This window comes from Desmodus rotundus, chromosome 5, assembly GCF_022682495.2.
Source record: "Desmodus rotundus isolate HL8 chromosome 5, HLdesRot8A.1, whole genome shotgun sequence".
NCBI classification, from domain to species: domain Eukaryota; kingdom Metazoa; phylum Chordata; class Mammalia; order Chiroptera; family Phyllostomidae; genus Desmodus; species Desmodus rotundus.
In genome coordinates, this window is record NC_071391.1 from 35838212 (window position 1) to 35864613 (window position 26402).

A 26402-nucleotide genomic window follows, 5' to 3' on the forward strand; every position below is an offset into this window, starting at 1 on the left:
TGGTTGGGGACCAGAGATCTAAACCAGTGCCTTCATAATTATATGTAAAGAATCATGAGGTTCACAGATAACTCACTCATGTAAAGTCACATAGCTTGTTTGTGGCATGACAAGGTTGGGAACCCATATATATCATTTGGGTTAGTGCCTTTATTACCACTGCTGCTGATAAAGTGAGGAAATGTTTTATTTTGTTAATTGCTTTTAAAATTATCTGAGAAATTTTCTTTTGAAATAATTATGTTTTATTTAAAAATTTTCTAAATCAGAGAAAGGAGATGTGAAGTCAAAGACTGAAGCTTTGAAGAAAGTCATCATTATGATTCTGAATGGCGAAAAGCTTCCTGGACTTCTGATGACCATCATTCGTTTTGTGCTACCTCTTCAGGATCACACCATCAAAAAATTACTTCTGGTGTTTTGGGAAATTGTTCCTAAAACCACGCCAGATGGGAGACTTTTACATGAAATGATCCTTGTGTGTGATGCATATAGAAAGGTAAGCTAAAACAAATTATCTATGAATATTGCTTCGATTTTAGATAAATGAAAAGTTGGTGGAAGGGGCTTTGTCTTACGTGTAGGTATTTGGAACTGAAGTTGTAAGTTGTTATTGTAAAAAGTTTCATTGTTACTTTTTTCAGACATTTTCCATGCATTTTTATGTGTTATTAATAAAAAGTAATGACACAGAATATGATGTGAAAGACAATGATGTGAAAACTAAAAAACTGCTTTAATCAACAGGAATCTGATGTAAATTATCTGATAATCTAGGTCTTTCTCATTAAACCTACGGTACTTTCTGATTTTTTCACTAGAAAATTTTGCATTAATTTTTTTTGTAAAATATTAGAACTCAACATTTCCTATTTAAATTTTTCTATCAGGATCTTCAGCATCCTAATGAATTTATTCGAGGATCTACTCTTCGTTTTCTCTGCAAATTGAAAGAAGCAGAATTGCTAGAACCTTTAATGCCAGCTATCCGTGCTTGTTTGGAGCATCGTCACAGCTACGTTAGAAGAAATGCTGTTTTGGCCATCTACACTATATATAGGTAAATGACGATACTCCTTTGGCCTAGTTCTGCAAGGACTGTTTATTTAGTCTTTTAGATTACAGGTTCCAGAGTGGTTCCTTACACATGGCAGGTAGCTTGCAGATGTGTTTTGTTTGGCCTGAATGAGACTTTTTCCTTATTATCATTTTGTTGTCATCGTGGAAAGTCAACACTGGGTCCTAGTTTCTACATAACAACAATCTGCTGGAATTCAGTGACAGCAGCCCCTTTAGACAGGTTGTACACTTCCCAGTTTATGACGGTGCCGCCACTCTCAGTTGTATTACTCCAGCCCAATTAGTGAATTTACTAACTTACTTAGCCCCTACAGGCTTTAAGGTTTTGAGTTTTGACTGTTTTAGAATTCTCTTTTTGTAGAATGTGGATCTTTTTATCCTTAGAGGCCTTAAGGAGGGAACTTTTTAATAGAAAGGTTGTAGTTCTCAACTAATTCCTGTTCTTAGAAAGCTGAAGATTTTGGACTTTAAAAACAACTCAAAGAACCAGTTAGATGAAGTTAGAATGTTTGAGTTTTACAATCACTGGCGTCAACCCACTTACAAGTAGGATGTAATTTTTATAAACATCTTTGTACTTTAATAGTTGATTGTTATATAATTTCACAGTTCTCTTACTGTTCTATTAGATTTTGTTACCTGGTAGGGAAAGTGGCATTGTCATTGACAATGTAGAGTTGCTTGAAAGCTACCATACAGACTACACAAATTTCAGTATTTAAGCTACAGTACATGCACAAAAATTATGCCATTAAGGCAGTTTATGTGATGATATTAAAGAATTGTTAAATTTTTAAGGTATGATAAGGGTGTTATGATTAGTTTTTAAAAGAAAGAATTATTAATTTTAGAGAACATGCTGATATATTTACAAAAGAAGTGGTAAATGGTTTGAGATTTGTTTCAGAATAATATGGAAGGAGAGGAAATGGGAAGGGGATATTGGTGAGACAAAAAAAATGGCTGTGAATTAATAAATCTTGAAGTAATGGTTTTTAATAAGAAGCTTTTCATTATTCTATTAGAAACACATAAAAATTTCCAAAATAAGAAGTCAGTAAGTAAATAATACAGTATATAACTAGTAAAATTCAAGGAATGATTTTTAAAAAAATTTATTTGAGAGAGAGAGAGAAACATCGATTTATTCCACTTATTCTTCCATTGGTTGATTCTTGTATGTGCCCTGACCTGGGGTTGAACCCACAACCTTGGCTCGCGGGGAGGATCCTCTAACCAACTGGACTACTCTGCTAGGGCTCTAGTGATTTTTAAAGAAGGATCTTTTAGTACCTTGAGGATGTCATTATGAGCAATGATATTATATTCCTAAAGTAAATGAAAGAATTATTTGAGATAGGTGATAGATATCATGTTGAATAAATTAGCTCTTTCTGTGTGGACCTAGAAAAGTATAATTTGGTAACTTCATAGGGGAAGATGTAAGCTTGTGATTCCTACACACAATTTTCTAATAGATTTAAAATTTTAAAAAGCAAAGCAGTTGATACTGTTACAAAGTTTGATAAAGATTAATTTTCGTAGTATTCAGAGAGTTACTGAAATAAAATAACAAAGTAGGTTTTTATTAAACATGGATGTTATTGGTTTTATTTCAAGAAATTTTGAACATCTTATACCTGATGCCCCTGAACTGATACATGATTTTCTGGTGAATGAGAAGGATGCAAGTTGCAAAAGGAATGCATTTATGATGCTAATTCATGCAGATCAGGTGAAGTACTTTTTAAAAAACTACTTTTATGACTGTATTTAAATCATAATTGAAAGTATTACATAGACTTAATCAAGTTTTCAGTCAGTAATTTTTTTAATAGTGTGTGATTTGTATATTTAGAATTTTTTTGGATTTTTTAACTTAATTTGTATAAAATTTTTCTTAACCCTTCTCTGGCATATCAAAGTAAACATTGGTGAGGCATTTAATAACAACCACTTTACAGGTTTTCCAGATTGAGATTACGCCCATATTCTGTGGCCTTCTACTTTGGGGCTTTGAGGCCTGTTTTTCCTTCTCTTGGTATAGATCTAAAATGGCTTAATAGAGAAAAAGAGTAGCTTTTCATAAGGACCACCTGAACCATGTCCAGGTGGTGGAAGAGGGTGGCCTTCAATGTAGGTGTGTGTTCTTACTAGGCTCTTCAAATTTCTTAAGTGGATATCAACTCTACATCCAGGTCTGCTGGTCATTAGCAGTGACTTTGCATACCTTGGTGGCACCTAATCTAGGAATTTTTGCTATGCAGTATTTATCAAAATGTGGGAAATAATATGGATGAAGATTAAAAAATACAGAGTCTATTCATTCCTTTGAAATCTGGATGCTGCCGCTTTATCTTCATAAACAAGATTATAAGAAAGCTAGTTATTTAGGTCACAATGTCCTGTCCTCTTATAGAGTTGGTTTTAGTGATTGGTGTTTTGGGAGTTACCTACACAAAGGGACATAATCAGAAATAGGTGATAAAAATTTGTTGGTACTTTTACTCTAGAGAGGTTGACGTCATAGTTCTCTTTATCACAGTGTTCAGTGTATGAGGATCTGAGATTTTTCTTCTCAGTCTCCGAAATAGGAAGACCCATACTCTTAAGCAGCTGGTTTGTTTTGATTGTATAAATGCTGTGAACACAGTATTTTTCTCCTTGGTTTAGCTGCTAGAAAATTCAGACACCATATTTGTGACCTATTTTTAGAACATATATTTGACTTTGGCTTATATTTATGTGTTAGCCTTCATTTTTTTTATCAGTTAATTTTCTTTGCCTTAATTTCCTCATTTGTTTTCTATTGAATTGTGTATGTTTTTTTCTTGAGTTGCATTAAGTGCTTTTATTGAATGAGGTGGAGTTTGATAAATATATTTTTATTTTTTTAGGATCGAGCTTTGGATTACCTAAGTACTTGTATTGATCAAGTTCAGACATTTGGAGACATTCTTCAATTGGTTATTGTTGAGCTAATTTATAAGGTAAGACCAATCTATGATGGGGAAAATAAACTTGAACAGTTTAAGATAAGGTTAAATAGTCTTTCTGGGAAGCTGCTTAATTGCTAGGATAATATGTTTTAATAGTGGAAATATGTTATAGCATACCCTATTAAATTCTTTATTTCTTTTTCCTTTCGTTTATTGTATTTTCTAAGTACTTGCTTCCATTCTCTCTAAACCTCTGTAAAGAATTCTGTAAAAACTCATGGCTTGACCTAACGCAGCTGCAAAGAAATTATTGTTTGTTGCTCGGGCACTGAATAAATTATGAAATAGGCTTTGGAATAAAACTCAAGATCTTTTCTTGAGTACATACCAAACTACTTCAGAAATCTAAAAACAAGCAAAAACATAAGTACTTTTTATGTTCCCCATTTGCAAAAGAGAAAAGAAACTTTAAACTTGTTAATATGACATTGTAGGCCACTGACTAACAGAAAGTCTGAAACTAGATAAGAGATTTGGTTTTAAATTGAAGTGCTTTATTGGCAATATTTTAATTTAATATATTTTTTGAAAGAATTGATTGCACACATTAACACCCAGTTTTGCTGTTAATACCATTGGAGGCTAATGAAATATTTGGAATGACTTTATTAAATAGGATGACATGGATGACAAATACTCAGCAGATACTGCTAACAACTGTAGCCATCTTTGCACCTGCAGCACAGGGGCCCCAACACAGGGTACTGGTCATGTGAAATTGGCATTTGAGATGAAACCAAAAGTGTAATAGATAATTCCTTTTAATTCATATGTATGGCTTAAGGATGCCTCTGAGGTTCTCAGAAATAGGGGTTCTCTGCTTATCCATTGACTAATTTTGTCCAGTAGGAGCCAGGTTATAGTAAGAGGGAATAGTTTTCGAGTCATACCCAAGTAATAAAGATTTTACTGGATACATTTTAGGAAAATCTAACATAAATACTAAAATTCAAAAGAGAAAAAATAAGGGATATTTTCTTAACAGATAAAGGCATCAGGGTGCATTTAGAGCAGGATAGAATGTTTTAGTTTTCTCCCTAATATTGACTATGATCGTAGAATATGAGTAGTAATTTAAAAAGAGGTTATCTTTATTTAAGAACTGGTATTTTCCTTTTATCAGCTTTTGAGATTTATATATCATATTTCCTTTTTTGATGTGACATCCAGAATAAAAATTTAAGCCCAAATGTAATATCCTGTCACAGTACCCATAGTAGTGTATTTGATTAATGTATTGTCCTTGCTTTTGTACTTTACATTTTCTATTTCACTTGGGTATAGTGTGCATCTTTTATTGTAAGTCATCTGAAAACCTCTTGTGCAAGAGTGAAATTATAAATTATTATTGAATGAATAAATTAATGAGTAGCCGCAACAATTATTCGAGGTAAAACCTATTTCTTTCTGAAATGACCAATGTTGTGTCACAGTGTCTCATCCTGGGTTGGTTGGCATCTTCAGAAGTCCTTATAAAACTATTCTTAGCTTTCAAGCCAAGAAAAGTAGCATTCCATAAACTGACACCTATTTTTAAAAATTTATTTGAAATCAAGTGTCCATGAAGTAAGTTGAAACCTAAATGTTTTCTCCTCCAGGTCTGTCATGCTAATCCATCCGAAAGGGCTCGCTTTATTCGCTGCATCTATAACTTACTGCAGTCGTCTAGCCCTGCTGTAAAATATGAAGCCGCGGGAACTTTAGTGACACTCTCTAGTGCACCCACTGCAATCAAGGTACCGCTTATTTCTTTTGGCGCCAGTTAGATGATAAATGCTGAGTCTCATCACTTATGATTTATTGACATTGCAGTTTACTATGTGGTTACACGGCATTACGTGGTGGGGAGGTGACAGCTACAAATTTCATGAACTTATTTGATTCCTTATATAGTCTGGCTTTCCTTCTTCCTTCCTGCTTTCATACATACACATGTGGAGAGAAAGAGAGATGGATAATACCAATATTTCTAGTTTCAGGAGAATGACTCTGATATTTTAAGATCTCTCCCCATTTTACATTAAAAACTAATTCTGGGAGAATGAATTCTAGATTTTAAATGATGGATCCTAAAAAAATTTCCAGTATTTTCTATACTGGAATATTATCTTTCTCTTCTTTAGTTTATTATATCAAGACTATAGGAGGAACCCCTACTATATTCAGAGAAGGAATTATTCTAGAAAGCTAGATTATATAAATAGGAGAATTTACTGCTATACATACCAGTACTTTAAATTTTTTAAAAAACTTTCGATGTTGAAATAATTTTAAACTCACAGAGGAGTTGCAAAAATAAGACAATATTCCCATTACCCTTCATCCAGCTTCCTATAATGTAACTGTCAAAACCAAGAAATTGCAACTGGACCAGTATTGTTAACTAAACGATAGACTGCATTAGAATTTCACCAGTTTCCCCACTAATGCCCTTTCTCTTTCCTAGGATCCAGTCCAGGTTCCCACATGACACTTAAGTTGTCATGGGGGAGCTCCAATTGGTGATAGTTCCTCAGCCTCTCCTGTTTTTCATGATCTTGACACTTTAGAAGAGTCACTTTGTAAAATGTCTCTCAATTTGTATTTGTCTGATGTTTTCTCATAACTACGTAAGTCTCTACATTTGAGGGGAAGAATACCACAGAAGTGATGCTCCCTTCTCAGTGTATCATAAAGGAGTACATGAAGTTGATACATCTTACTACTGGGGATGTTAACCTTGATCAATCGGTTAAGGTGGTGTCTGCCAGATTTCTCCACTGTTGAATTAGGATTTTTCCTTTGTAATCAGTAGTATCATGAGAAGACACTTTGAAACTGTGCAGATATTCTGTTCTCACTTTGTACCAACTACTTTAGCATCCATCAGGGTTCTTTTCTACAGCAGTTATTACTGTGGTATTTTAATGGTGATTTTCTATTTTCTCATTCTACATTTAGTAACTGTAGTTCTTCTTTCAGGAAGAGCTGTCCCTTCTTCATCTTCCTTCTTTCTTTGTATCAGTAAGGATATTTTATTCTATGGATTATAATCCATTATTATTGTCATTAATTTTGTTGATCATATTGTTCCAACTCACTGGGAGTTCTTTCAGGTTTGCTCCTTTGTTCTCTGCTTTTAATAACTCAGGGTATTCTTTTTTTTTTAGAAGATTTTATTTATTTATTTTTAGAGAAACGGGAAGGGAAGGAGAAAGAGGGAATCAGTGTGTGGTTGCCTCACGCTCACCCCCTACTGGGGACCCGGCCCACAACCCAGGCATGTGTCCTGACTTGGAATCAAACTGGTGACCCTTAGGTTCACAGGCCCACGCTCAATCCACTGAGCTACATCAGCCCAGCAACTCAGGGTATTCTTAATATTTTTGATTTTTATGGACAGTAATGAGGGTGTTAGACTTTGCATCTAAAGTAAAAGATGCTCAGTAGCTATACTTTTTTGGAATTGCTTATCTGCTTTTTCTGCCTTGTTCCTTAATATCGATCCTTAATTTTTGTTGTTAATATTCTGCCTGTAGCAGTCCCTTATCATCCTTCTAATATCTGATGCTTCTAATATTTTGTAAACCTGAAAAATAATGAGATTTGTTAGAATTTAGGGAATAGAGGACATGGTCTGAAAAAAATGCATAAACTTTTAGTGGAGGAGTAGTAAATATATTTTGTCTTGGGTTTCTTATTATTTTCACCTATGTTAAAGATAGATGAATATGTTTGTAAATGTATATTTGTTTTGTTTTTGTTTTTTTCCACATAGGCTGCTGCTCAATGTTACATTGATTTAATTATTAAGGAGAGCGATAACAATGTAAAGCTCATAGTTCTGGATCGATTGGTAGAATTAAAAGAGCATCCTGCTCATGAACGAGTACTACAGGTAAATGTTTGAAATAGAAGTCCTACATAAAATCTTCTACATATTGAGATAAATTCCCAAGCTTTGCCATCTTTGTTAGCTTAAATGAGACTGGGCAGTTTAAATTTTGCTCACTAAGGTATAACTCTTGAATCACCATTTCTTTTTGGGGTATTGTCTTTGGCATAAGAAATATTTCTAACATTAATTCATATGTTATCTTTTATCTTTTCTATTGCACTGCACTTGGTATTATTAGCAACAGAGATACATTTTTTTGATTTGAACGTAATTTGCATTTCCTGGAAATAATTGTACCAACTGATTGAGAATAAAAGGTGATTAGATTCTAGAAAATTATCAGCATACCTATTTAATCTGTGAGAATAGTGATCATTATAAAAATAAAGACCCAGGACTGCTAAATTGGAGAAATGTGAATATAGACTGTATATTAGTTAACAGTATTAATATCAACGATAACGCCTCTGAATTGATAATTGTAGTTATATAAGAAATTATCCTTATTCTTGGGAGGTGTACACTGAAATGTTTAGGAGCAGGGAGAGTATGATAAAGCATTTGTGGCAAACTATTAACAACTGGTGAATGTAAGTGAAGGCGATACAGGGGTTTATTCCTAGACTTTTTAGACCTTTCTTATCAGTGAATCTTCTTTTAAAGATTTTATTTTAGTTATTTTTAGAGAAAGGGGGAGGGAGGGAGAAAAAGACGAAGAGAAACATCGATGTGTGAGAGCAACATCGATAGTTGCCTCTCACATGCGTCCCAGCTGGGAACCAGGCCACGATCCAGGCCTGTGCCCTGACTGGCAATCGAACCAGTGACTTTTTGTTTTGTAGGAAAAGCTTAACCAACTGAGCCACACCAGTCAGGGCTTATCAATGAAAATTTTAAAACATACAAAGTTTTAAAGTAAAATCATTTGTAAATTAGTTTTGTTATATTTTAAAAACTTCATCTGCCATAAGTTTTTGAAGTATCCATCCTTAAAATATTACATTTTCCTGCAAAGCCAAAATAACCTCACACCTAACAAAATTGGTAGTAATTTCTTAATATTATCTAATTCCAGCTCCAAACTCATATTTCCCCAGATGTTTCCCACAATGCCCTTTTTGTTTTGTCCAGTTTATGGCCATGCATCATAACTGGTTGATGTGTCCCTTAAGTCTCTTATTTGAGCAGTTTCTTTTTCTTTTTTTTTCATGACACTGACTTGTTGAAGAGACCAGACCAACTGTCCTTTCAGATGTTCCTCTGTGGGTGTGTCTGGTTACTTTCTGGTGGTGTCATTTAGCTTGTTCCATTAGGCTTCTGTGTATTTCCTACAAACTATAAGTTTGATCTGAAACTTCATAGAGTCAGAGTAAACATTCTCAGTTTGGACGCATCTTCTTGTAACACTGTATACTTCATACTGCGTTACATTGGGAGACCAAAAATATCTGTTTCTTCCACCACTAATGAGTTTATATTGGTCAGAGAATTAAGGTGATTATGAACAGAACCCTTCATTCTTGAGTTAAGATTTTCTTCTTGTGACCAGATATACTGGTGTAAATTCTGAGTTTTTTGTTCTTTTTCAGGATCTGGTTATGGACATCCTAAGAGTTTTAAGCACACCAGACTTAGAAGTACGCAAGAAAACTCTGCAGTTAGCACTGGATCTTGTCTCTTCTAGGAACGTGGAAGAGGTAAAAACACCTCTGGCAGCAGCTTGTAAGCCATCAGGACAAATGTGTTGTAATTCTCACTTACTTTTACTTTGTTCTATAGCTGGTTATTGTCCTGAAGAAGGAAGTGATTAAAACAAATAATGTGTCTGAGCACGAAGATACTGACAAATACAGACAACTCCTGGTGCGAACACTGCATTCCTGTTCTGTCCGATTTCCAGACATGGCTGCGAATGTTATTCCTGTGGTATGTAATTCTGATTGCCTTACTTTTGAAATTCTCAAAAAGAATTTTAAAAATTCTGGTTATTCAGTGGTTAAATGCTGAAAATCTCAACGGTCTGGAGTTATTAAATCTCATGGTCAGAAGGGATCTTTATGATCAGTCATAAACTCAAAGGAATAAGGACTTTGACTTCTTTCTCTTACCCCTTCATCAAAAAAATAAAATAACACAGTGACAAAAATATCTCCCCATATTATTATAATTAATGTTTGCTGCAGTTATAAAGTAAAATTGTTGTGTGTGTGTGTCTGTATGTACATAAAGTCTGTCCAGAAAGTACCCAGCCGTGTAATATGAAAAATAGAGACATTTATTGAAGAAGATAGAAGAAACATTATACAATAGGACAATGGCACCTTAGTTCCCTTCAAAGTAGGCGCCTTGGGGCCTCACACACTTCTCCCATTCGCCATCAGCTGCCCTGTTGTATTTTCCTGAATCTCGTTGATGGTCTGAATTCTCCTTGTCAAAGGTGATTTTAGTTTTGGGAAAAGCCAGAAGTCACAGGGTATCAAATCTGGTCTACAGGGGGCTCTGAGTCACCTGGGTGATTTGATGTTTCACAAAAAAACTGCACAAAATGTGAGGTGATGCATGAGTGGGTACATTGTTGTGATGAAGCTGCCAATCACCAGTTGCCCATTGCTGTGGCCCTCTGAATCATCCGGATAGATTCCATGGAGGAATGTTCAAGCTTAATGCAAAATTTGATGCAGATTCTTCGCTCTACTCGCTCAGTCATTTTGAATGCAATGGCCACACAGTACACATGCTCACTCAATGGCATCTACCACCTCCACTCACTAGTACAGTGAAGTTGTCATTGTTTGCACATGTCCATTCCAGTCCACTCTCCTTGGCTGCCAGGTTACATCGATGTGGCACAAACCATGCTTGTTATATTAACAATGACTGGACTTTTTCTGGACAGACCTAAATATTTCTGTTTTTATATATACAGAGTCCAGCAGAAGTAAGACCTGCTTGAGTGTGGTTGTTAGGATAATAATATGGGTGTAATAATTTATAGTTTTAATTCGAACATATCACCTAAAGTGTCATATGGTGTTCTTGAGTGTCATACTGCTATGTTACTGAATTATATGCTTATGATTTTGTAATAAAAGATTTTGTAATAAGAAAGGGGCATTATTTGTGCTGGACCATATATATATATAAGTCATTAGGGCAAATAAGTAATTCTTTCAAATAGTTTTACCTTGTAAGGTTGAAGGGTTCAATTACAGGAAAAATTCACATGCCTAGAGTATCTTGTTTTCTGTCACTGTGAGATAAAAGAGGTATGTATCGTAATTTGAAATTCTGCCATTGAGCTCTGGATTTTTTTCTAAAATGATTTTACTTTTTTATAAAGATTCATGTATTTATTTTTAGAGAGAGGGGAAGGGAGGGGGAGGAACAGGGAGACAAACATCGATGTGAGAGAGAAACATCAATTGGTTGCCTCTCACATGTGCCTCAACCAGAGACTGAAGCTGCAACCCAGGCACGTGCCTTCAGTTGGAATTAAACCAGTGACCTTTGGTTTTTTGGGTCATCGCTCAGCCAACTGAGCCATATTAGTCAAGGCTAAAATGGTTTTACTTTTAGGATGATCTAATTAATTTATTTTGAGTGGTGAATTCCTAGCTTTTGTTGTATGGTGAGTTTTGTAATAAACTTTGCTGCACATGAAATAGAAAAGCCATTGTGACTTGTTTTAATTTAATTGTGCTTATTTCTCAACTTAACATTTTGTTACACATTTGAAAATTATTAATTACATACTTTGTAAATTTGTTTAATTTTCTTTAACCTTACTAAAAATTGCATAAGGTTATTAAACCTTAAGTTTAAATTGTTATCCTCTTTCCTTTTTTTTTCTTTTAGTTAATGGAATTTCTCAGCGACAGTAATGAAGCAGCAGCTGCTGATGTCTTGGAGTTCGTTCGTGAAGCCATTCAGCGCTTTGATAACCTGAGAATGCTTATTGTTGAGAAGATGCTTGAAGTCTTTCATGCTATTAAATCTGTCAAGTAGGTTTAGAATCTGTTTAAATGTAAAGTCACATAAGCACTTTGTCAGCATCTGTCTTTAAAGGGTCAGGTGATGTAAAATATAAGAGAAGAACAATGACTTCAGACAATCAAGACAAAATAAGAATGACAATAAACATTACCATACACCCACCCATGGCTGATCCATAACCTGTTGGAAAATTTTTTTTTACGGTTATGGTGATTTAGCTCGATTTTTCTGTCCTGATTTTCTCTAAAGCAATGTAACTCATAAAGTGACTAAGAACGTATTTTTTTTGGTAACCATTATTATTTACATGCCCCTTTATCATTTATTAAATGAAGGATTTTGCCCAGTGGTGTGTCTCAGTTGGTTGGCATTTCATCCCATAGACTAAAAGGTCGCCTGTTTGATTCCTGTGGCGCATACCAAGGTTGTGGGTTTGGTTCCCAATTGGGCCACGTACAGGAGGCAACTGATTGATGTTTTTTTCACATTGATGTTTCTCCCTCTCCCTTCCCCCCACCCTCAATATAAAAACAAACATTATATATAAACGTTATATAAAAACATTTTTTTTTTAATAAAAAAATGAAGTGAAGGATTGCAAAAGCACCCTGAATGTGACATTACGTTTTTCCCTTCAGGTAGTCTTTACTAAGGAGAAAGGACTTTTGCATTCAAATTTTGTTTCCTTTAAACATCTGATGGATAGACTGTAGTAGACTTGCGTTACATCCACCTAGGTAGAAAATAAAGGACTATTACAAAGTTGTTTTTCTGATTGAAATGTATTGACATTTATGGAAGTGAGAAAGATTTGGCTCCTTTGTGAGAAAAAAAGTATCAAAGCTTTTGTTTTGGCACCTGTGCATGATCTGTTAGAGCTTTAGTTTCTAGGATTTTTTAAAAAGTAACTTTTAATGAAAATCTTAGGAAAAAGATGGCTTTGTTTAACATTTTTAACTAGAAAACTGTTGCTTTCTTTACTTTTGTTGTTGTTGTTACTGATCCTTTTGCACTCCTTATTGTTCCGGTCAGCATCTTGCCTGGTCTTTTCAGTGACTACAAGTAAAAAGTACTTTTTACATTTAAATAATAAATTTTTTATAGTTGTGATAAGATAAACTTTTATCTTAACTCTGTCCTAGAAGGAGGATAACACCTCTGTAGGAAACATTTTGGCATTTTATTTTTACTACTGGGATTACCAGTTTTTAAATGTCCCTAATAGTGATGGATGAGAGCACTTATTTTCCTTTTAATGCTTGTGATTTCTGGGAGAATTAAACTTTTGTTATATTTCTTAAAATGTCATTCAGAATCCCTTAGAACTGCAGAATCTTATTTTCTTGCTTGAGCTTAAATTCGCAAAGAAAAATGGCTTCCAGATTTGTTGACAAGTCAGTGTTTCAGAACTTGTATTCTTTGTTTAGGATTTACCGAGGAGCATTGTGGATTCTGGGAGAATACTGTAGTACCAAGGAAGACATCCAGAGTGTGATGACTGAGGTCCGAAGGTCCCTGGGGGAGGTATGTTTTTACTTTCATTGTAACTGCTACTTTATTATTTTTTTCTTAAGGTTTTGTTTACTTTTGGAGAGGGGAAGGGAGGGAGGAGAGGGAGAGAAACATCAGTGTGTGGTTGCTTCTCTCACGCCCCTTACTGGCCCGCAACCCAGGTATATACCCTAGACTGGGAATTAAACCAGCGACCCTTTGGTTCTCAGTCCGGAGCTCAATCCACTGAGCCACACCAGCCAGAGTGTAACTGCTACTTTAGATGGTGATTTTTACTTTAGTACATTTGCCTTTTTTTTTTCTTTTTTTACATCTGACTTCTACATGTTGATTCACTTTTCGCTTTCATGTTTTCATCTGGGCTAAAGAACACTGAAAAATGTATTTTAGTTACCCAGATAACTAAACCTAACAGCTGTGGGAAATTTGGGAGGGGATTCCCCTTCCCTGTATTATTTACCCTTCTGGGAAAGATTTTATTTGAACAGAATGTTCTGTGTTTTAAAAAAGAAAAAACACTTGTAAAACTCTTCTTTAACCTATGTGTTCTGAAAGAAGAATGCAAATATTGTAAGAACAAGGCTGACTTTACAGTATTTATGTACTAAAACTGGCAGTATTATTTCCTTATCAACCATATGGGGGAATAGAAAGAACATCATTTTGGGGAAACCTGGGTTCCAGTCTTGCTTCTGCCAATAATTAGCTCTGGGACCATGGATATAATTCCTTAACCTGCCTGGACATTTTTTTTTTTAAGATTTTATCTTTATTTATTTTTAGAGAGAGGGGAAGGGAGGGAGAAAGAGAGAGAAACATTGACTGATTGCTTCTCACAGGTCCCCAACTGGGGACCCGGCCTGCAATCCAGGCATGTACCCCGACTGGGAATCAAACTAGTGACCTTTCAGTTTGCAGGCCGGCACTCAATCCGCTGAACCACACCAGCCAGGGCTGGACATATTTTTTATTTATAAAATAAAGGAATTGGTAAATGATGATTGAAGACTCACAGAGCTCTTAAATTAGATAGTAGACTGGTATTGAGGAATACATGCATAGTAGCCTTTTTTTTTAAAGGGTGGTTGGTGAAGTTATTTTGTACAATTAAGTCAGATTTATTTCCTTTTAGAAGGATGAGGGTTCTTTTGGTTCAGAAAAGGATGGAGAAGAAGAATAAGAGTATCCATTTTGTCTTAGTCATTGTCCTAAAAGCATTTTCTCACTAAGTAACTCGTGTGGAAAGAATTAAGATTTGCGTTTAACAGAGTAAGAAACTAAGGCTCACCCTGACCAGTGTGGATCAAGTTGCTTGGGCATCATCCCACAAAGTCAAAGGTCGCTGGTTTGATTCCTTCCAGTCAGGGCATGTGCCTGGGTTGCAGGCTCAGGCCCTGGTCAGGCACATATGATAGGCAACCAATCAATGTTTCTCTCCCTCTCCCTCTCTTTCTTCTTCCCTTCTCCTCCTCCTAAAAATAAATAAATAAAATCTTAGGGGGAAAAAAAAAACCTAAGGCTCAAAGTAGTTTAATTAATTTGTGCAAAACTGTATTACAAGTAACTGGCATATAATACCAAAGCCCCTGTTCTTCTCACTTTTTCTTTCCTATTATCATGGGAAGGAAAAAAACATGGCAGTTCCCAGTTCCCAAAATCCCATTGGGAAAGTGCTCTTTCTGTAGAAATTATTGAATATTTAAATATGATTTTGCACCCTGAATGATGTGGCTCAGTGGGTTGGGCATCATCCTGCAGAACAAAAGGTCGCCAGTTCGATTCCTGGTCAGGGCCCATGCCTGGGTCGCGAGCCGGGTCCCTGGTTGAAGTCGTGCAAGGGGCAACCGATCAATGTGTCTCTCCTTCTCTCTCGTCCTCTCTCCCCCTCTCTCTAAAAGTAAGTAAATAAAATCTTTAAGTATGATTTTGCTTGCCATAGATATTATTACTAAATTGATGTTTCCAATTGATTTGTAGATCCCTATTGTAGAGTCAGAAATAAAGAAAGAAGCTGGTGAATTGAAACCTGAAGAAGAAATACCTGTGGGGCCAGCTCAGAAATTGGTAACCGAGATGGGCACCTATGCAACTCAGAGTGCCCTTAGCAGTTCTAGGCCCACCAAGAAGGAGGAAGAAAGGTAATTTGTAGCACATGTGCCCAGCCAGCTATCCTTCCTTCATTGCTCTTACGAATAAAGCAGTCAAGTGATTTCTTTTCTCTTACTTGCTTTTATGACCAAAATGGCAATCATTGCCATTTAAGATACTTGAAAGGAGAAGGATATTTAAGTTCTTTCTCTCAGGAATTATGTTGATGGTTTTAATCCTCTGCTACTTATAAGTGTTTTTATTGAAATAACCAGTTTCTGTTTAAGCTAGAATCATTTTACTCATACAGAAAATGCTAGGCTGAAGTAACTGATGGTATTGGAGTTTTGTTGCCTTTTAAGAAACATTTTGGAAGATTTTCCACTTTTAACTGATGGAATAAAATTTTGATGATTTCCTCATTTTATTCTCCAATTTTAAAGTGAAGAATGTGAAAATAATGCCTAAAATTTTAATGATTGCTTATTGCATGCTGGGCATTGTGCTTGTAGTTTGCCTCATATAATTTTCACAGCGACCCATTGCGATTGAGTATATTATTGTCCTATTTTATAGAAGAGGAATTTGAGGCTTGAAGTTTATAACTTAACCCAAAGGCACACAATAAGTAAATACTGTAGATAAGCTGGGATCATTGGCTTCAGTACATACACCCTTCACCACTTTTTCTTTGTATTTACTTGTTTCTTGTATCATTTGAAAGTAGGTTTTATATCCATGTATTATTTTATTTTTCCTTTGTCATTCTGAGAGCTAAAGAGGGAGCTAGTTTAGATCCTCCTCACTGAAGGGTGGCAGTGAGAGTGTTAAGTCGCCTTATTTGAATCATTTATGTAGAAGCTGTGTGTTGCTTAAGAAGTTGGTGGGTTTTATCTTCCATGATTGCTATGTAGACCTCCCCTGAGAGGATTCCTTCTGGATGGAGACTTCTTTGTCGCTGCCTCCCTTGCCACAACTCTGACCAAGATTGCCTTGCGCTACGTAGCTTTGGTTCAGGAGAAGAAAAAGCAAAATGTGAGTCTATTGTACATTTACCCAACAAGTGAGCATTGAGTGTCTGCTGTGTGCATTGCACTGTGAGGGACCCAGAAGTGAATGCTAAAGTTCCTGTCGTGAAAGAGCTTATGGTTTAATGGGGGAAATGGACACAGTACTATGTTAGTGTAAAATTGACAAAGTACTACAATAATACCTTATGATTAGTCCAGTGGAAGAGATACAAGGGTTTATGAAGGCATTTCTGTTTGCTAGGATTAGTCAAGGCTCAGTAAAGATAAGCTCTCCAGCATCTTCATCCAGTCAGTCATCACCTATTTTATTCCAGAAATGTCTCCTAAAATATTTCCATTTCTACAGTTCATAACCTTCATCATAGCTTCTGACCATTCTGACTATATGCTCATTTAAAATAATGTACTTCCATTCTCCCCAACCCCTACCACCATCCTTTGTGCTGTTGTTCTGTATTTTATTTCTGCATGTCATATCAATCCTATGATGCATTGCAATTATTTACGCATTAGTTAATTATCTTCTTATATATATGTACCTTTTTTGTTCACCGGTAATGGGACAACCTAATATTATATGCCTCCTGATGTGATACTAAAGAGATACAAGTCATCATCTCACTGGTATCTAACCAGAAGTTGGGGGCAGTCTATCAAGCAACTAGCCCGGGCTCCTTTAAAAAGTCCCTATGAGGGAAAACAATGCAAAGTCCAGGGGACTGGTCTGGATTAAAAGGAGCTAAGGAAAGTAACAGTCATATAAAATACGTGAAGCTGATCCTGGATTTATGAAAACATTTTGTGAGAATTAGGAAGATTTATTTAGATTTAGAATGTACAGTGAATAAATTTTGGGATTGTTACATTTCTCACGTGAGACAATGATATTGTAGTTATATAGGAAGTTGTTCCGATTTTTTTTTATCCTCACCCAAGGACATGCTTGTTGAATTTAGAGAGAGGGAGAGAAACATCTATGTGAGAGAGAAACATTGATTGGTTGCCTCGCATGTGCCCCAATTGGGGACCAAATCTGCAACCTAGGTATGTGCCCGGACTGGGAATCGGACCCGTGACCTTTTGGTTTATGGGACGCTGCTCCAGCCAACTGAGTCACACTGGCCAGAGCAGCTGTTCTGATTCTTAAGAGATGTATGCTGAAGTACTTAGGACGTGAAGAATCTTACTTTCATATGTTTACCTAAAAAAATAAGTGTACATGTCTAAAAGTAAAATACGTAAAAAAATGATAACTTTGTGAAATGTATCATTCTTTTGACTTTTCTGTAGTTGAAATTTTAAAAAGATAGCATTGGTGTGCGGAGGGGTTAGAGTAATGTAAGACAGTTAAAAAGCCATTGCTTTCTTTTATTTGAAGCTTAATGGATATTTTAGAGGATGGCAGCTAGCACAGAAAGGAAGAAGTAGGATGCAAAAAAGAAAATCTAAAAGATTTGACATCTTACTCAAGTGATGTGAAAATTAGTTTTATTTCTTGGGTTGTGAGTTATAATAAAGTGACATTATTGCAGTTGCAGAATCATGACAATAAGTAACCCATATCTCTTCTTTTCTAGTCTTTTGTTGCTGAGGCTATGTTGCTCATGGCCACTATCCTTCATTTGGGAAAATCCTCTCTTCCTAAGAAGCCAATTACGGATGATGATGTAGATAGAATTTCCCTGTGCCTCAAGGTCTTGTCTGAATGTTCACCTTTAATGAATGACATTTTCAATAAGGAATGCAGACAGTCCCTTTCACACATGTTATCTGCTAAACTTGAAGAAGAAAAATTATCCCAAAAGGTAAGGTATATATCATAAAGCCATAAAAGTGCCTTGTGGCTTTAAAAAAAATAATTCAGTCCTCATATGTGAAGGCTGTCCCTATTTAAGGCTTACAAAAAGCTATTTTTCTTTCCATATTAAACAGAGATGTGTGTGTTTTCTCAACACAGAAAGAATCTGAAAAGAGGAATGTGACAGTACAGCCTGATGACCCCATTTCCTTCATGCAACTAACTGCTAAGAATGAAATGAACTGCAAGGAAGATCAGTTTCAGCTGAGTTTACTGGCAGCGATGGGTAACACACAGAGGAAAGAGGCAGCAGATCCCCTAGCATCTAAACTTAACAAGGTAACAAAATGTCAAACACACTGGTAAGTTATTTAAATTGGCTATTAAGAAAGTAGTAATCAGGAAGTTGCTGGTCTCCTTTTTTAAAAGAAAAGTTATACAGCATCAGTTTTTGTCAAGTCACTGTGATTGATAGGTTTTTAAACACAATTGAAACTCAGAAGCACTATCATGATAGTGCATGATTTTATAACTTGTTGAAATCATAGTGTTATACACAGTGCTGGGGGATCCTTAGAGGTTAACTAAAGCTTTTAGAGGCCACGATTCTGGACTCCTCCCTGACACCTCGTCCTCAGCTTTTCCTATGTCTTGCTGCTTTAAATAGGTCAATTCTGCTTTTATATTCTTAGTATATTGAGTTCCATATAGGATTCTATTTGGAAAATCATACACTCAAACTATATAAATTTACAAATCATTGATCTAGTTTAATACCTTATCTGTTAGATGAGTAAACAGTCTCAAATTAATTTTGTTGTCCAAGATAAGGTTAGTTGCAGAACTGGAACTACTAGAACACTTTACCTCCTTTACAATTGGGAGTTGATGTCAATGTTTGAGTTAAAGATTTAAAAAGTTTTATTTTAAAAAATTGTGTAAAATTTAGGTAACATCAAATTTACCCTCTTAACTATTTTTAAGTGTATACTTCAGTGGCATTAAGTACATTCATATCACCCTGGCCAGTGTGGTTCAGTTGGTTGGGCATCGTCCTGTAAACTGAAAGGTCGCAGGTTTGATTCCTGGTCAGGGCACGTACCTTGGTTGCAAGTTTGGTCCCTGTTCGAGGTACATGCAAGGGGCACTGGTCAATACCTCTCTCTTGCATCGATGTTTCTCTTTCTCTCTCCTTTCCTTTCCCTCTCCCTAAAAATCAATAAGCATGTCCTCTAGTGAGGAATTAAAAAAAAACATATTCATATTATTGTGCATCCATCCCCAGAACTTTTTTCATTTTGCAAAACTGAAACTCCATACTCATTAAATAATAACTCCCCATTCCCTCTCTCTTCTCAGTCCCTAGCAACCACCATTTTCCTTTCTACCTATGAATTTGACTGCTCCAGGTACCTTACATTAGTGGAATCACATAATATTTATCCTTTTATGACTGGCTTATTTCACTTAACTTGATATCTTCAAGATTTATCCATGCTGTAGCATGTGTCAGAATGTTTTTTTAAGGCTTAATAATATTTCATTGTGAATATATACTACATATTGTTTATCCATTCATGTGTTAATGAACACTTGGGTTGCTTTCACCTTTTGGCTATTTTGAATAATGCTGCTATGGACATGAATTTACAAATACCTGTTTAAGGCTCTGCTTTCATTTCTTTTGGGTTATAACCAGAAGTGGAATTGCTGGATTATATAGTAATTCCGCTTTAATTTTCTGAGGAACCACCGTATTGTTTTACATAGCAGCTATTTTACATTCTAACTCCCAGTACACAAGAGTTCTCCATATCCTTGCTAACACTTTTCCTTTTTTTTTTTTTTAAATAGTAGCCATCCTAGTGATGAGTATGAATTGGTATCTAATTGTGGTTTTGATTTTCGTTTCTCTAATGATAAGTGAGATTGGCATTTTTCCATGTGCTCACTGGCTATTTGTATATCTTCTTTGGAGAAATGTCTATCCAAGCTTTCAGCTCACTTTTTAAATCTGGTTGCTTATTTATTTTTGTGTTTAGTTATAGTAGTTTTTTATATATATTCTGGATGCAAGTCCCTCATCAGATATATGATTTGCATATATTTTTTCCCCATTCTGTGAGTTTCTTTTCACTCTGTTAATAGTGCCCTTTGATGCATAAAAATTTTAATTTTGATGTAGTTCAATTTATCTATTATTTCATTTGTGGTCTGTGTTTTTGGTGACAATATGGTGTCCTAAAACTACTATGTTTCAGATGTTTTTTAAAAATTTAGGGAGAAACATTTAAAAAATTATCTTCATGGAATTATAAGCATTTCTTGTTATGTAATCTATTTATTTCATTCTTGAACTTGGGTAGCAGGGACTGCCACATGACCTGAATTTTGTTGGGTTCTTGAGTTTTGGAGGACTTCTAGTGAGTTTAGATGCTGAGGGATTTAACTGAAATGTAGCTACATCTATTTCCTAAGTTGTATGTCTGTTTAATGTATTTGCTGGGCATATTTAATGTCTTTCTACTACTGAGATATAAACTCTAGGACTTGTTATTTCTAATGCCTCTGTTTTGATTTACTGTGGCTGCATTACAAAACAATTTTATTATACCTGTTTTAAAATGGCCTGTCTAATCTAAGCACACCTATTAATTACCTAACAGACTTAATCATTTGACTAGAATACGTTTGGCTAAGTTGTCTCAGTCATTTGATTATCTCTTTATTTTTGTTTGACAGGTCACCCAGTTGACAGGTTTCTCAGATCCTGTATATGCAGAAGCTTATGTCCATGTCAACCAGTATGATATCGTTCTGGATGTGCTTGTTGTGAACCAAACCAGTGACACTTTACAGAACTGCACGTTAGAGTTAGCTACTCTAGGTGAGGAGATTTACCATAAAGGAAGGATATTTGTAGTAAATCTTTGTGACAGATTATTAAGGAATGCGTACACATTTTAGAATAAGAATTCTCTTGAGCCCTTTGTGACATTTTAGTCAAGGCTTAGTGTTATATTTACTACTTCGTCTTTTTCAACTCCAGTTTTCAAAGCCTTTGTGGTACTTTCTTATGCTTATGCTTTAGTACATCTAAATAGGTTTATTCACTGAGCTTGATCACAAGTATAAATGTTACCAAATAGAAATAAGAGCTGTTTAAGTTACAGATTTACCAAGTAGCTCACTTAGTTAAATTTTTAATTTCCTTAGTACAGAGCTAAGTATTTTCTGAGTCTGTAACCAATATATACTACATGTGGCCAGAGCAATATATCCTTAATATTTAGCAATGTGAAATGTCTTTTATTTTTCTTACTAAAAACACATGAATCAGACTTTCTACACTTCTACATCTGGCTTTGAAGTTGGGAAATACAAATTGTGTACGGAAACAGTGCGGTGCCCGTGGTAAATTCCAAATGGATTAAAGAGTTAATAAGAGTAACTCTTGAAGCTATCAAGAGAAAATTTACTTCTGCCCTCAGCATAGCTTGATGTCTATATAAAGAACTATGTTTCTAAGAATTTGCATTTTGTTGTTTTATCTTTCTTTGTAATGGAGTGTATAGTTTATGACATAAGCTTTTTGAGAAGTTTGTAATCATTCATTGAAGTAAAATGGTATGCCCAAAGACCCTCATACACTCATGCGCACACACACGTGAATTAAATGTAGAATTATTATGAAAAGGCTATTACCTTCTAAAAGAAAGTGTGCACATTGATATGAATAATGTATTAAATGATTTCTTTATTTTGTCCTCATAATATTTGAATCACAACCCTTTCTTGTTTCTTACTTTGCTAGAAACTATTAAGCTGCATATATTTTAAGTTTTACAACTTGAGAGGCTTATGTATATGTCTTTGTAACTATGTCTAAATTTTTTTCAGGGGATCTGAAACTTGTGGAAAAGCCATCTCCTTTGACTCTTGCTCCTCATGATTTTGCAAACATTAAAGCTAATGTCAAAGTAGCATCAACAGAAAATGGAATAATATTTGGTAACATAGGTAAGGCATTATTTTACAACATGTGGTGTTTGAATACTTCTATTAAAGAAGTTTTGTAATGAGTCACTGTGTGACATTTCTTGAGGACAGAACCTGAGTCTATTCATGCGCTCATTTATGCAGCACCTGCCGAGGTGCCAAGCACTGCACTCTATTTTGGATATACAGAAATAAGCCAGATAGAGTCACTGTCCTCAAGAAACTGTCGAGCAGGAGGAGGAGATAAATAAATACATAATTACAGTGCAGTGTGATGGGGGCTAGTCTATGTACTATGTGCTCCGGGGCCATGGGAGAAAATGCTAACAGTATGGAAGGCTTTGTAAAGGTCAGTGGCATGTTATCAGAGGAAAACATTTGAAGTCAGTCTAAACCTTGCATAGGCATCTGTTGTCAAGTCACCAAAGGACTAGCTTCTACAGAGGCATTCAGTCAATAAACTTTTTCGTTTTTATTTTTACTTTTTAGCAATTTCTGTAGTAGGGTGGGGTCTATCGTGATGAGAAACAAACGATCTCTGACCTCAGCTTATAGTCGAGTAAAGGAAACAGATATGTAAAATAGACACGTGCAATTCATAATGGTAACTTAGTGAAGAAGCCTGTGGGAATCTAGGAAGCGTTAGCTCAGTTCTCTGAACATGGGGGTGGTGGAGGGGGAAGGTCAGGATAGTCTTCGTGGAAAAGCTAATTCTCAAGTAGGGTTTCAAAAGATCAGTAAGTGTTCTACAGATGGGCAGGGATTCAGCTGCAACAAAGGCATGTTTATACCTGGAGTTTACATGGGCCAGAGGGTGCTGGTAAAAAAATGAGTTTAAGAAAGTTGGTGGGAGCTATATTTTACTTGTCATGCTAAGGATTTTGTACTTTATCCTGCATATAAATGGAGAGCCATTAAGGAATTACGGCATTACATGATTATGGCCTCACGAATAAGGAATTAGTGAGTTACATGATTAAGTGTTTCTGTGACAGCACTATAGAAGACTGATTGGAAGAGGCAGAATGATTAACTAGTAGACTATTGCTGGAGCACAGGTGAGACATGACAGAGAGCTTGAGCCACCTCAGTAGTGGTTGGGATGGAGAGAAGGGCTAAGTATAATAGATATTAAGGAGATAGAATGCCTAGGACATGGTTACTGATTGAATAGGAAGTGGCTAGAGTGACCCTCAGATTTCTTTTTTATTTGAGGTTTCAAAGAGACTTTTGTACCAATGGAGGGTAACATTCTACTTAAAAAACCCAAGAGGCAATTTTCAAAGATACAACTGAAAGGAAGGGAGGAGACACAAATAAAGGAAGACCACCAAAAGGCTCAGGGATAACTTATACTCTAATTTCTTAATTGGGTTTATGTTTATGTCATTCCACTAAAACAAGGAATATAGAGAAGAGAAGAACAAATTTGAGAGAAAGAGAAAGTTAAATCTTGAGCAGGTTGAGTAATAAAGTATCTGAAGATATTCCAGGGCAATTTTGATATAAGTCTAGAACTTGAACCAGAGGTAAATATTTGTTTAAAAGCCATACAAGTAGAAGAAATAACCAAGGGGGCTTAAAATTGAAAAGAGAAGAGATTTGAAAACCAAATCCAAGAGAATAGCAATAGTAATAGCCTGGTCAGAGGAGGAGAAGCCTACAAAGGAACCTGAGGTGTGGGAAGAGAAGTAAGGAAAAATTTTCAAGAAATGCCTGCACTGATAAAAGATCAAATAGCATGAAATCTAAAAGAGAGGATCCTTTGGGTTTTGTGATTAATGATATTAAAATTCTTCTTGTCCATGTCTTGGGCAATGGTGATAAATTAAAGACTAAATAGGAGGTGGAGGAATAAAGACTATTCCTCCACCTATTTGCTATAAAGATAGTGAATATAGACTATTCTGAGTATAGGACCTTGGTTTTGATATGAGTGAGAGAGGGTATTAGAAGAGAAATCAAGGATGAGAGGGATTTATTTTTTTAGGATGACAGAGTCTTGAGTATGTTCATAGGATGATTATAAGGGAAGAAAGTCAGCAGACAATACGAAGGTAGACGGAGTAAAAGAGGTAATGGTTGTTGAACCAAAGCAGGGGTCACAGATGGCAGGAAATATTAACCTTGAAGAGAATGGGCAGCACTTCTCTGATATAAAAGGCACGAGGGTGAGAGTGGATTCAGAGAAAGATACATTTATTTTTAGAAGTGGGGCTGAAAATTAAAGGAACATACTCTTGGTAACCTCAGTTTTCTCTGAAAGTAGGGTGGGGGAATGTCAAGAGATGAGGCTAGAAGGAGGAAAGGAAGGCTCCAATGAGATTATGACTTTGTACAATGGAAGAGATAGTCATAGAAGCATACAATCTTGTATCATTAAGTACTATGGCTCAGAATAAAGATTTTTTTTTTAATTAGTCAAGCACCTGCTATGGGGACACTACTATTTGTGTATTCTCCTGGTGTGCCTTACATACAGCAATTGAGTTTGAATGCTGGCTCCTACCACTTTTTAGTTCTGTGACCTTGAGCAACTTAATTAACTTCTCTTTGTTCTTGCTTCTTCACCTGTAAGTTGGAAGGTAGTAATACTATAACGCAGGGTTGACGTGAATATTAAACAAGTACTGTTTGTGAAGCATTTAGAATACAGCAGTGCTTGTGCAGTGAGCATTATATAAATATTTAATACCGTAATTGTTACTTGGGAATGTTAAAACTTTTTAAAAGTAAGATTTGCCTCTGGTGATTGAGAATTGTTTTTTGTGTGTATATTGCAGTTTACGATGTCTCTGGAGCAGCAAGTGACAGAAATTGTGTGGTCCTTAGTGATATTCACATTGACATCATGGACTATATCCAGCCTGCAAGTTGCACAGATGCTGAATTCCGTCAGATGTGGGCCGAATTTGAATGGGAAAACAAAGTTAGTCCTGGGAGATTTGCTCGAACTCCTTATTTGTGTTTCTTTTTAGCTAGTGTCGAGGGATTCTCCTAGAAAATTAATCCCATTAAAAAATGTCAGATGTGAAAAGCAGTCTTTCAGTATCTGTTCTTGCAAATTAGCCTTAGTTGAAAGTCATACAAGTTTGGTAAGTTGCTGTCGTAAATTTGTGAGAGTATGATTAATCTGAGTGATTGATTGATTGACAGTATAGACAATATTCCATTTCTTGTATGTGTGAATAATACATTATCATTGAATCTGGTGTCCAAAAGAGGCTTTGCAAAGTCCGTGGCTTGCTGCACAACTTTGAGCCTTGATTTTTATTAGAAATATTTTAGATGCAGTACTGTGCTGGTTTTCTTCCAAGTTACCTATATCTGAAAGTTCTGATACCATCCTACAGTTTGTTGGATTTTGTAGATGTCATTTATTTTTTTTGTTGTCTATCCTTCCCCACTATATACTTGGAAGAATGGTCTCACATGACATATGAGTGATTGTTTCTCAATCCCAACATAAGAAATTCACAACTTTCTCATTGTAAGAGTTATAGTCTTCATAGGTGAAGAAAAAAGAAAACAGCATAATATGATTTTATGTGTCTTTATGTACTTGTATTGCTTTTAGTAAAATTGTTTGATACTGAAAATTTTTTTAAAGAGAAATTATGATCTTCTTGACTTTTTTCTGTGTTTTTACAGGTGACGGTTAACACAAATATAATTGATTTAAATGACTATTTACAACACATATTAAAGTCAACCAATATGAAATGCCTCACTCCAGAGAAGGTAAGATTTGACTGAGACCTTCTGAAGTCCAAGAGAGAGTAGTATGGTAGATTCCAGGCTTTCTTGTATGTCCTCTAGTGTACTTTTGCTGTTATCCGGCATGAGAAAAGCAGCATCTTTCTGGACTAGCTAAAAGAAGTTGTCCCATAGCATGTATGAATCTGTTTCCCTCTGTCCTCTGCACTGTATCAGTCTGCTTGTTCCTAGTGCAGTGGCCCAATTGAATAGTCAAATTAGTTTCTCTTTTCAATCTTCTCCCTTTCAGCTAAAGGCTCCAAAATAAT

At 35.5% G+C, this 26402-nt stretch overlaps 1 protein-coding gene across 2 annotated transcripts in view; it reads left to right on the forward strand.

Annotated features, from left to right (window-relative positions):
* The window catches only part of COPB1 (COPI coat complex subunit beta 1), a 41442-nt gene that overhangs the window by 3866 nt on the left and 11174 nt on the right, over window positions 1-26402 (forward strand). For both annotated transcript variants that reach the window (XM_024558775.4, XM_024558774.4), the window contains exons 3-20: window positions 270-499; window positions 891-1060; window positions 2701-2815; window positions 3978-4070; window positions 5678-5815; window positions 7837-7956; window positions 9546-9653; window positions 9736-9882; window positions 11812-11957; window positions 13377-13473; window positions 15439-15599; window positions 16464-16584; window positions 18158-18385; window positions 18538-18717; window positions 21121-21265; window positions 22279-22398; window positions 25161-25306; window positions 26029-26118. In XM_024558775.4, coding sequence (XP_024414543.1) covers window positions 270-499; window positions 891-1060; window positions 2701-2815; window positions 3978-4070; window positions 5678-5815; window positions 7837-7956; window positions 9546-9653; window positions 9736-9882; window positions 11812-11957; window positions 13377-13473; window positions 15439-15599; window positions 16464-16584; window positions 18158-18385; window positions 18538-18717; window positions 21121-21265; window positions 22279-22398; window positions 25161-25306; window positions 26029-26118 — 2555 coding nt within the window. The remainder of the gene's footprint in view (window positions 1-269; window positions 500-890; window positions 1061-2700; window positions 2816-3977; window positions 4071-5677; window positions 5816-7836; window positions 7957-9545; window positions 9654-9735; window positions 9883-11811; window positions 11958-13376; window positions 13474-15438; window positions 15600-16463; window positions 16585-18157; window positions 18386-18537; window positions 18718-21120; window positions 21266-22278; window positions 22399-25160; window positions 25307-26028; window positions 26119-26402) is intronic.